Source organism: Henckelia pumila, unplaced genomic scaffold (genome assembly GCF_033568475.1).
Source record: "Henckelia pumila isolate YLH828 unplaced genomic scaffold, ASM3356847v2 CTG_461:::fragment_3, whole genome shotgun sequence".
In the NCBI taxonomy this organism is placed as follows: Eukaryota; Viridiplantae; Streptophyta; class Magnoliopsida; order Lamiales; family Gesneriaceae; genus Henckelia; species Henckelia pumila.
The window spans coordinates 13454664-13467698 of NW_027331831.1; the positions used below are offsets into that span (position 1 = coordinate 13454664).

Consider the following 13035-nt stretch of genomic DNA (forward strand, 5'->3'; position numbering starts at 1 on the left):
AGATTAGGGTTATGATTAATAAAAATAGGTTTTTAGGAAATAAAAATATAATTAAAGGTTTAAATATAAAAATATACCATTTAAAATTTCAAATAATATTTAATAATCTGAATACTAAAGTAGAATCTCGAAATGTAATATTAAGGAGATTTTAAAAATACTAAAAAGTCCATATTTTGGCTTATTTTGAATAAAAACGTACTCCTAAAATTATATAAAATTAAATACTAAAAGTTTTTGAGGAAATAACACTCAAAATAATATTTTTGGGCTCTAAAAGTGCTCATGGAATAAATTGGCTAGAAAAAATTGTCATCTCGTCCGTCCACGGTCTCGTCTACGCGATCAAAACAATTAAAATACTAAAAATCGTAAAAATCACTAATTATGGGTTAAATGCTTAAAATAAATTAAATCATGCACAAATAATTCACATAATTATTTAACCCATAAATCTAAAATTTAAATAATTAAATATCCTAATTATGCATGCGGATTTACGTATTTAAAATACCGGGTGTTACAATTCTCCCCCCCTTATATTGAATTTCGTCCTCGAAATTTAAAGTACTTATCCGAACAACTCCGGGTAGCGAGTCCTCATGTCTGCCTCGGTCTCCCAAGTAGCTTCCTCCTCCGAGTGATTCAGCCACTAGACTCTGACCATCGGTATGACCCGCGTCCTAAGCCTCCGCTCCTCCCTAGCCAAGATCCGCGCTGGTCTCTCCTCATACACTAGATCTGGTGGCAACTGCAAGGGCTCGAAATCCAACACATGCGACGGGTTAGAGACATATCTCCGAAGCATGGATACATGGAAAACGTTGTGCAATGCTGCTAGCCCTGGTGGTAGAGCTAAACGGTAGGCCAACGTGCCAACTCTCTCCAAGATCTCGAACGGCCCTATATACCTCGGATTAAGCTTGCCTCTCCGGCCAAAACGCACTACTCCCTTCATAGGTGACACCTTCAGGAATACGTGATCACCTACAGCGAACTCCAAATCTCGTCGTCTGGCATCTGCATAACTCTTCTGACGACTCTGAGCAGTCCTCATCCGATCTCAAATCTGAGTCACAATGTCAGCTGTCTGCTGCACAATCTCAGGACCCAGTAAAATCCGCTCACCAACCTCATCCCAATGAACAGGAGATCTGCATCTCCTCCCGTACAATGCTGCATAAGGAGCCATACCTATAGACGACTGAAAACTGTTGTTATAGGTAAACTCCACTAATGGTAGTCTAGTCTCCCAAGAGCCCCGAAAATCAATGACACAAGCTCTCAGAAGGTCCTCGAGAACTTGGATCACCCTCTCAGACTGACCATCTGTCTGGGGATGGAATGCTGTGCTGAACAAAAGCCTAGTCCCCAAAGCTGTGTGCAGACTCTTCCAAAACGCAGATGTGAATCTCGGATCTCTGTCTGACACAATAGACACTGGTATGCCATGCAGTCTAACAATCTCTCTAATGTAAAGCTCTGCATACTGTGTCAAAGAATAAGTAGTCCTCACCGGCAAGAAATGAGCTGACTTGGTGAGTCTATCCACAATCACCCAAATCGCTGTGCAACCTCTGGCACTCCTCGGTAAGCCAACCACAAAGTCCATCGTAATATTCTCCCATTTCCATTCCGGAATAGGAAGAGGTCTAAGAAGTCCTGCTGGACACTGATGCTCTGCCTTGACTTGCTGACAAGTCAAGCACTCTGACACCACTCTCCCGATGTCACTCTTCATCCCGGGCCACCAATACAATAGCTGCAAATATTTGTACATCTTCGTACTTCCGGGGTGAATGGAGTACGGAGATGTGTGAGCCTCTGCTAAAATCTCAGCTCTCAACTGATCGACGTTCGGTACCCACATCCTACCACGGTACTGAACGATGCCATCCACCACTGTATACAAGAGGTTACCCCTAGCCTCATCTCTCTGTCTCCATCGCTGCAACTCCTCATCAGTAGACTGTCCATCCCTAATCCGATCTCGCAGAACTGGCTGCACCGTCAACAATGACAAGCTCGGTGCATGACCACTCGGATAACACTCCAAGTCAAATCTCTGAATCTCGCTCTGTAGTGGTAACTGTACAGTCAAATATGAGACCACTGACGACTTCCGACTCAAAGCATCTGCTACTACATTAGCTTTACCCGGATGGTAGCTAATGTCACAGTCATAATCTTTCACCAACTCCAACCATCGGCGCTGTCTCATGTTCAACTCCTTCTGTGTGAAGAAGTACTTGAGACTCTTGTGGTCTGTGAAAATCTTGCACTTCTCGCCATACAGATAGTGCCTCCAGATTTTCAAAGCGAAAACCACTGCTGCCAACTCCAAGTCATGCGTCGGATAATTCTGCTCATGAACCTTCAGCTGCCTCAATGCATATGCAATAACCTTGCCACACTGCATAAGTACTGCGCCTAAACCCAGCTTAGACGCGTCGGTGTACACCAATAACTCCTCGTGTGGTACTGTCACTGCTAACACCGGTGCAGTAGTGAGTGCTTCCTTCAGCTGATCGAAGCTCCTCTGACAGTCTGAACTCCAGATAAACTTCGCATTCTTCTTGGTTAAGGAAGTCAAGGGTACTGCAATAGAGGAAAAACCCTTGATGAACTTCCTATAATACCCTGCCAAACCCAAGAAACTGCGAATCTCCGAAGCATTCTTCGGAATACTCCAATTCTGCACCGCCTCAACCTTCGACTGATCAACTGCAATTTCATCTCTCGAAATAATGTGGCCAAGAAATGCCACCTGCTCGAGCCAAAACTCGCACTTGCTGAACTTGGCATACAAACGATGCTCCCTCAAAGTCTGCAAGGCTGTCTGAAGATGCTGTCTATGCTCCTCGATGCTCCTAGAATAGATCAAGATATCATCAATGAAGACTATGATGAACTGATCTAGATACGGCTGAAAGACTCGGTTCATGAGATCCATGAAAACCGCTGGAGCATTGGTCATCCCAAATGGCATTACTAAGAACTCGTAATGCCCATATCGTGTCCTGAAAGCAGTCTTGGACACATCTGCATCTCTAACACGCAACTGATGATAACCAGATCGCAGGTCAATCTTGGAGAACACTGAAGCTCCCTGCAATTGGTCAAATAAATCCTCTATCCTCGGCAGTGGATACTTGTTCTTCACTGTGACCCTGTTGAGCTCTCAGTAATCGATGCACAATCTCATACTGCCATCCTTCTTCTTCACAAATAACACAGGAGCTCCCCATGGAGAAAAGCTAGGACGAACAAAGTCTTTCTCTAATAGCTCCTGAATCTGCTCCTTCAACTCTTTCATCTCGGTAGGAGCAAGTCTGTACGGTGCCTTAGAGATAGGCACGGTGTCTGGCACCAAGTCGATGCTGAACTCCACATCTCTCACTGGTGGAATTCCTGCAACATCCTCCGGAAAGACATCCGGAAAGTCACGAACCACCTCTATCTCTGATAATGATCTGCTAGACGGCTCTGAAGTCGTGACGATGCTCGCTAGAAACCCCTGGCAACCCCGTCTCAACAACTTCCTCGCCTGGATAAGAGATATCACCTGAGGAATATCACTGCTCTGAGATGCATGAAAAGTGAACGGGTCGCCTACTGTAGGTCTCACTGACACTGATCTCCGACGAAAATCAATCGAAGCTCCATTGACTGTCAACCAGTCCATACCCAAAATCAAATCGAATCCACTCAATGGAAAAACCACCACATCTGCTCGAATGGAGTGTCCCTGCAGCTCCAACTCCAGTCCTCGAATAACCTTCGAGGTAGAAATAATCTGCCCTGACGGCATAGTAACATCATACCCACTGTCAATACTCTCAGGTGTGATGCCTACCCGCTGATAAACTCCAGGGAGATAAACGAATGCGTAGCCCCTGAATCTAGCAACGCAAACGTGGAGTTGCCTCCAACTAGAATTCTCCCTGCACGCAGAAAATTCCCAACAATTTCATACCACTACCAAATTTTCCCCAACGAGTCACTACTAATTCTTAATTCTAATCACAAGTAAAACATGCTTCCTATTCTAACATGCAGTTAAATAGCCCAAATAACAACAATTCCAAAATAAAGACGAAATTTTAACCAAAGGAAAATTATTAAAATGTTAGGGGTAAGATATACCGGTGATCAAGGAGGTGTCTGGATCTACCTCCTCGGCCTGCATCACAAACACTCTACCAGCGGTGTTTTTCTTCCTCGGGCAGTTAGCTATCTGATGCCCTGCCTCCCTATAGTGGTAGCAAACTCCTGCTCCCAATAGACAAGGTCCCGAATGCATCTTCTGACACTTCGGGCAAGTAGGATAACCTATGGCATTAGGGGCCCCGCCCCTCTGCTGCTGTGGCCTCTGCTGCTGTGGCCTCTGCTGTGGATTCGGGCCCTTAACCGGCCCTGTAAACTGCTTCTTCGCAGGAGGCTGCGAAGATGGTCGCTGATACCCAGCCTGAAACTGCCTCTTCCCCTGCTGCTCCCTCTGGATCTCTCTCCGACCCTCCTCGGAACGCAAGGCTCTACTGTCTGCAGACTCATAAGTAAGGACGTCTGCCATGCGAACATCATGCTTGATATCCGCCTTCAAACCCTCCACAAGCTGCCTCAACTTCTCTGGTGGACTATCTGAAATCAGAGGCACAAAGCGACAGCCCCTCTCGAACTATCTCACATACTCGACCACTGTCTTGTCCCCCTGACGGAGACTCATAAACTCCCGGATCATGTGACTGCGCACATCCTCAGTGAAGTACTTGGCGTAGAAGATACGCCTAAACTCTGTCCATGTCAGTGTAGGAAGGTGAACTCCCCTAGCAGCACCCTCCCACCAAAGAGCTGCATCACCCCTCAGCATGTACGTCGCACAGTTCACCCTGTCGGTGTCTGTGATCCCCATATAAGCAAAAATGGACTCCAGAGACCGAATCCATCCCTTAGCCACCAAAGGATCGGTGGTACCAACAAACTCCTTGGGTCCCTTCTTCTGGAACCTCTCAGCAACGTCCTCCTCATGGAACAACCTAGGGCGAGTAGCCTGCTGCTCTAACAGAGCAGTAATCCCTGCCATCATATTCGCATTGGCCTGCTCCAATGCTGCTAGAGGGTTCTGCGGAGGTGGAGGTGGAGGTGGAGGTGTAGGTGGAGATCCCCCACATCTGTTCATCGGTCTGGGAGGCATTCTGCACCACCACATATTTCTTTACGTAAATCGCCATGCATAACTAAGTGGTTTAAAAGTAATGCTAACTTAAATCCTAAAAAAATAAATCATACTATAAACACTTAAAACTTACAGACCGGTAGCGTGGATTTCTGAGCTCGCATAGCAGTAATGACCCCTCCAAGGACCGTGCTCTGATACCAACTGAAACGACCCTAACTCTATAATTAATAAATAAATATGCGAATTTTTTTTTTTTTATATATACTTACTAAATAAAATATGCACATATATGCCCATACATATATGCACAGAATAAAAAGATAAATAAATAAATAACTTAAATAAATGATTAAAATAAATAACTTAAATAAAAATTGCATTCTTTAAATAAAATAAATATCTGAGTCAAACATTTAATTAAAAAAATACTGCATAAATAAAATGATTAAAGTTTGCATGCACTGACAATATTCAATAAAATATTCAAAACTCACAACCACTGAAAAATAATATAAAATGTGTAACGTGCTGACATAATCAAAAACATGCAATGTGACTCAGACATCTATCACGGTCACGGGGTCACTGCATGTCCGCTCATAGGTCCTCGCCGCCGGTAGGAACTACATCCTCCTCTACGAACTCACCTGCACCATACCAGTGTAGTGAGCCTAGAGGCCCAACATGCTAACATAACAAGGGTTTGAAAATAATTTAAAACAATTAAATACTAATACATAACATATACATGAATGAGCATGCTTAAAAATATCATAACATGACATAACTTAAAATAATATAATACATAAACATTGTTGAGCAATTAATTTTCTAACATCGCATGGTTGTATCCGTAGTGTAACCTTAAATCATACATTAAATACTGATCAGCGTGGAAACCAACGTACGTGGCGGTGACGAATCACCTCTTAAATTGGCAGTAAACTGCCCTTCAATAGTCCACATATGGGGACGAATCCCCCTTAAATTGTCACACTACTTCAACTTCCAACATAAAATATTTTCTTTTGCTCAACCTTAAACATTTAATTATGCATAAAATTATTTCATGAATGCATGTACTTAAATAAAAATGTGTGTCCTTCATATATATTTAATTTAATTTCTTACTATCATATAAATATTAAAATAACTTCAATGCATAAAATAATTAAATATATATTCAGGACACATGCAAATTTCTCATGGATTGTACTGGACTGCTGGTCCTAACACTCAAGCCCAATTTCTTAAATCTGGCCCATTAACACTGAGACTGGCCCATTAAAACTGAGACTGACCCATTAACATACTTAAGCCCAATAAAATTGTTCTAAGCCCAAATAAATTTATTAAAGCCCATTAAAACATTCTAGGCCCAATAACAACTTAACCTGGTCCAATGGGCCCAAAAGCCCAAAGACTGGCCCAATAACTTTTATGGGCTCAAAAGCCCATAAAATTAATGGACTAACTTAATTAAAATTTTAAAAGCCCAAATAAAATTATTTGGGAGTCCAAATAATTTTATTTCTAATTAATTGGCCCAAAAACCAATTAATTCATAAAATATTTTAAAAATAAAAAGACTCGAGCCCGGCCCACCAAACCCAGACCCGGACCAACTTAACCCGACCCACTGCCCTACTGACCTGACCCGGACCACAGACCTGACCCGAAACCAAACCCTAACCCTAAACCCGACGCCCCCCCCCTCCCCTTCTCGGCCGCCGCGAGCAGCAGCCCTTCTAGGGCTGCTGCCGCCCTGCTCCGGCCGCCCCTGGCCGGAGCTTCGCCGCCCAGACGTAGCCCACGTCTGGGCGGTCCTAACCTGGTCACAACCCCGACCCCATGCAGCCCCAAGCACTACAGCCGAAGCCTCTTCCAACGAACCCTACACTGCACTCAACAATGGCCGAACTGCACCAGCTGGGTTCCTGGGCTCGTTTGGCTCGATCCACTCGAGCCATTCGAGTCTAGGCAACCCTCAACCATCCTAACCCCTTCGACCAGCAGTGTACATCACATGGCTAAAGAAAAAAAACGATGAACAAACATTAAATCAAGCATGAAAAGTGTCTCAAGCCATCGATCCAATAGTTTTCTGAAAATTTCTTTGAAGAACATCGATGCACACGCACACACCCGTACATACACTAGTACAATACTAAAAATAAAGAAGGGATCATGCCTTTCACCAAAAAACGAAGAGAAAACGAGCGTGAGACGATTCCGGGACGACGGGGCGATGACAACCGACTTGGACCTTCAAAAACCGAGGCTATGGTGACTTCTTTGGGGTCTGCTCGATTGGGGGGATGATGAACAGTGGGGTTTAGGCGGCTAGGTGGTTTGGCCGATCGGTTTTGGGTAGATTAGGGTTATGATTAATAAAAATAGGTTTTTAGGAAATAAAAATATAATTAAAGGTTTAAATATAAAAATATACCATTTAAAATTTCAAATAATATTTAATAATCTGAATACTAAAGTAGAATCTCGAAATGTAATATTAAGGAGATTTTAAAAATACTAAAAAGTCCATATTTTGGCTTATTTTGAATAAAAACGGACTCCTAAAATTATATAAAATTAAATACTAAAATTTTTTTGAGGAAATAACACTCAAAATAATATTTTTGGGCTCTAAAAGTGCTCATGGAATAAATTGGCTAGAAAATTGTCATCTCGTCCGTCCACGGTCTCGTCTACGCGATCAAAACAATTAAAATACTAAAAATCGTAAAAATTACTAATTATGGGTTAAATGCTTAAAAATAAATTAAATCAAGCACAAATAATTCACATAATTATTTAACCCATAAATCTAAAATTTAAATAATTAAATATCCTAATTATGCATGCGGATTTACGTATTTAAAATACCGGGTGTTACATGCTGTGTCAAAGGCCTGGCCAACTGTGCAAAATTCTCTATAAATCGACGGTAATAACCAGCTAGACCCAGGAAACTATGGATCTCAGCAACCGTCGTCGGACGAAACCACTTCAGCACTGCCTTAATCTTGCTTGGATCCACAGATATTTCTTCAGTAGATATCACATGACCGAGAAACACTACCCGATCAAGCCAAAATTCACACTTGCTCAATTTTGCATACAACTGCTTCTCCCGTAACATTTGTAAAACAATTCTCAGATGCTGTGCATACTCATTCCTGTCGTGAGAATAGACAAGAATATCATCAATGAAGACGATGACAAATCTATCCAGATATTCTCGAAACACTTGATTCATCAGATTCATGAAGACTGCCGGTGCATTCGTCAAACGGAATGGTATAACCAGAAATTCATAATGTCTGTATCTGGTCATGAAAGCAGTCGTAGCAATATCTGAGTCTCGTACCCTCATCTGGTGGTATCCCGATCTCATATCAATCTTCGAATAGACAAAAGTACCCTGTAATTGATCGAACAGATCATCAATTCGTGGCAAATAATAATTATTCTTGATGGTGACACGATTCAGCTGTCTGTAATCAATACATAATCGCATCGATCCATCATTCTTCTTAACAAATAACACAGGTTCTCCCCACGGAGAAATACTCGGACGAATATAACTCTTATCAAGCAGATCCTGCAACTGCTGTTTCAATTCCCTCATCTCTGACGGAGCCAGATGATAAGGTGCCCGAGATATAGGTATTGTTCCTGGTACTAGATCAATACCAAATTCCACCTCTCGAACCAGAGGAAAACCAGGAATCTCATCAGGGAATACATCAGAAAACTCGCTAACTACAGGTAACTGATCAATAGCTGGACTATTTGTGAACATATCAATTGCATATATGAGGTAGCCCTCCCCACCTGACTCTAAGACATGACATGTCTTCAGAGCCGATACAAGTGGCATCGGAGGTCGTGCTCCCTCACCATAGAAGTACCAGCTTTCACTCTCATCCTGATGAAACTGTACTAGACGCTGATAAAAATCCACAGTAGTGTGATACAAAGTCAGCATATCTATTCCCAAAATACAATCAAAATATGTCATCGCTAGAATCATCAGATTAGCAGACAACACATGACCCTCAAACTCTAGAAGGTAACCCATCACTAGGCGCTTAGTTACTACCTCCTGCTCCAGCGGAGTAGATACAACTAAATCCAGGTCTAATGACATATAAGGTAATCTATGTCTCTTAATAAAACGGCTAGAAATAAAGGAATGCGATGCTCCAGTATCAATTAAAACAAGTGTAGGAATACCACATAGTGAAAAGGTACATGCCAACATGCGATCGCTTCCCTCCGTAGCCTGCTTCTGGAAAAGAGAAAATACCTGCTCCTGGGTGTGTGGGTGAAAACTGGAAGAACTAGGTGGTGCTGGCTGCTGACGTGGATAAGGAGAAGCCTGAGATCCAACCTGTGATCCCGATCCACTCGCAGCTCCCATACGAGTAGGACAATCCCTTCGCAGATGCCCCTGCTAACCACATATAAAACAAGCACCAGATGCTCTTCGACATGATGCTGTAGGATTCTTCCCACCACAGTGAGTACAATATTCATCTTTCTTATTTTTCTTTCCAAATCAAAACATACCTCGTGAACCACGAGATCCAGAAGAAGTAGTAGTAGAAGAAGAAGTAAAACCATACTGAACAACAGATTGAGCTCTAGGCCCAAGTAATCCGCCAGGCTGTCCAAAAATCATCAGCTGTGCCCGCCTATTATTGTTCTCCACTTGACGACACCGATTAACCAGAGTCTCGTATGATGTCGGATCATCACAAACAACAACCTGTGAATAAATATTCTGATTGAGGTCTTGCAGAAAGATATCATACTTGAACGCATCACTCTCATTGATATGAGTACTGTAAGGTAGTAGATCAAGAAATCGCTGCTGGTACTCATTAAGAGTCATAGATCCCTGCCTCAGCGTAAACAACTCCATCGATCGTGCCTGACGAACAACTGGAGAAAAATAAAGCTTTTGGAACTGCTGACGGAAATACTCCCAAGCACGACCTCTCTCAGTACGAGCCTGAGCTTCTTTCGCATCCCACCATAACCGTGCACGTCCATCAAGTACAAACTCCAGAACCTCCAACTTCTGCTCTTTAGTACAATCGAAAGCACGAAAAGCACTCTCAATTCTGGCCATCAAGTTCCTTGTCTCTTCAGAATTCTCGCCTCCCAACAAGGGTTTCGGTTTTACTTGCATAAATTTATTGATGGAATAGCGACGTCTACCCTCGTGGTGATGTCGATGACGACGATGGCCACCTTCCTGACCAACACCGACATGACTCTCATCTCCTCTATCAGTCATTATCTGAAAAAGAATTGCACATTTAAAAATCTCAGATGCGCAAGAATTAATCAAAACTAGACTAAATCCCAAGTACTAATCCCAAAATCTATGCATGCTTTGATACCACAAATGTAGTGACCCTGCATTGAATCACCTACTAACTGACAACAATATCATACATTAAGATTAATTAAAGCATAATTAATTAACAGAGTAAAATGTGCGAAAACATAACCCATATAATACATAATTGAGTACAAAAGTTTAAGATTTAATACTGTAGTGATACAACCAAATCGAAACAACTAGAAAGTAAACATTATACAGCTATATCGAATCCTGCTGTATAATAACTCCTCAAAGCTCCTGCTCCCTAGTCCTGCCTCGAACTCCCAGCTCCATCCATCCTGCGACCTACCCCGTGGAATGGGTGTCCAAGATAACAACTAGGACGTGAACGACTAACGCTCAGTACGTAAACATGAGTAAACATAAGTATATGATGCATGCAATCGTGATGACTGGTAACGGGTCATCTGACAAGTCATGCTTAGTACAGGCGCCACATGAGTGCTGTAACCTCACGGATCAACCTCTGGGTACAACCACTGTTACGCCCCGAATTTATCTTAATTGACTTTATTTGAGATAATCAGAGATTATAGAAGTCGAGGGCCGATTTGATTTTTGATTAGGGACTATTTTGCAATTTTTGTAAATTTCAGGGATTAAAATGCAAAAATAGAAATTGTTAGATATTTATAGGGTGAGTTGACTTCTTCACTCCATTTTCTTCTTCCCTCCTCCCTCTCTCCCGCCTCCAACCTCCATTAACGCCTCCCAAGCTTTTGTGATATCATTCCGAGCTCGATCCGTCCGTTAGAAATTCAATCTGTAGACAGATTAGCGATCACGACTACGAGAGCTCCGTTATACCGTAAGTTTTTCTTCGATCCAGTATACTTCAATTTTTGGATGCCGTTAGAATTCGATGATTTCTGGATATGTTGTTCTTGAGCTAGGATAGATCGTATATTCGAAGTCGGATCAGAAAAAGAACGTCGTTCGGATTTGTTAGGAATTTTTAAAGCATAATTAGAAATTTGGGTTTCTAGATTTGTTGGAATTGTGTTGTTTTAGATGAATATTTTGATGTTGGGAGTTGTATTGGATCTATGTATTGCTGTCTGTGGTTTTTGGTTGAGCAGATTATAGTCGTTATACCGCCGGTTTGAATTTTCAGATTTTGGGGATTTTGGATTTGATTTGAATTGATTGGTTGATATTGTACTCGTTATATCTTTGTTCAGATTGGTTGAAGATCGTGGAGTTCAGAATTGCAGAATTCGAATCGTTGAAGATTTGATCGAGAACGGTAACGAGTTGACTTTAATCGTTGAATTACGATTGAATGGATTATGATTTGAATTCTTATTCTTGTAGCTTATCCGGATTGCAGTTATGTCGAATCAAAGAAGAGGTAAGAGATGACTTAGACTTGAATGGAACGAGTGACTCGAATCCGACTTGATTCGAGTGTTCCGAAGAAATCACATACTTGCATGTCACTTGAAATATAAGTTTGATCGTTTTTTTGAACTGCACTTGCATTCATATTGAGCCTGAATTCTTGATTTGAAAGAGGATAGATGGCCCCGGAGAATTAAACATTCTGGGGATTATAGCTGAGTGCCATTGGTAGGCGAATTACTACAATGACCGACTTTACTCTCTATAGTTGCCCCAGAGTCTAGAGGATTGAAATATGCACCTTTCACCTCGAACGGGAGAGTCGGTGAGTTGCATGATATTTTGTCCTCGGGATCCCAAAAAGAGTAGAGAACCTGTTTCTTTTGATTATCAGATATGAGAACCCAATTTAAAGACATGCATTGCATTTTATTGCAATTCAAGTGGAGTTGTTGATATACTATTTGACTTGCTTGTCTTGTTGTTTTGTATATCAGGATTTGATACATTACATGAATTTATGTTATGTCTCTTTTACTGGGAATATTATTCTCATCGAATTTATCTGGCTGTTGTCTTGTCTTTGTATGTGTGCTTGACAACAGGTGGGACAGGTTCGAGCCAGAGGTAGCATGATTAAACTGGGATTTGGACGATAGATGCGAGGGCTTGGTTTAGAAGTCGAACTTTGTTTTCAATCTCGTTGTACTTGTTGTATTTTGGTTTGTAGAACTGAGTTGATGCATATTCTACTAGATTGGTTTTTGTACAACCTTAGAATTATCATGTACTGGATTTATGCATGTTATATGTTGATATTTATGATTTGAGGTTGGCATTGGAAAGCATGTTCTGCTGCTGAAGTTTTATTTTTTTGAAAAATAGCAGGGCACGGACTCCGTGCCTAGGTCCGGGTGAGGGTCCGTGTACCTTCACATTTTTTGTGTGTTTCGGATTTGTTCATGCACGGACCCCGTGCCTAGGTCAGTGCATGGGTCCGTGTGGGTTCTAACCAAGGAAAACACTTGTAAATTTTGAAAGATGGGCACGGACCCGGGCACGGAGGGTGCACGAGGTCAGTGCATTTTTGTTCCGA

At 42.0% G+C, this 13035-nt stretch overlaps 1 protein-coding gene across 6 annotated transcripts in view; it reads left to right on the forward strand.

Moving 5' to 3' along the window:
• Positions 1 to 12710, forward strand: part of LOC140871729 (cyclin-J18) — a 28633-nt gene extending 15923 nt beyond the window's left edge. For 2 of the 6 annotated variants that reach the window (XR_012147737.1, XR_012147739.1), the window contains 2 exons: positions 11780 to 12264; positions 12545 to 12710. Coding sequence is in view for 2 of the 6 variants with exons in the window: in XM_073274401.1 (XP_073130502.1) it covers positions 11780 to 11835 (56 nt within the window). In the remaining 4 variants the exon portion in view is untranslated. The remainder of the gene's footprint in view (positions 1 to 11779; positions 12265 to 12544) is intronic. The other 4 variants (XR_012147736.1, XR_012147738.1, XM_073274401.1 and 1 more) reach the window with 4 other exon arrangements.
• The last annotated feature ends 325 nt before the right edge of the window (positions 12711 to 13035 follow it).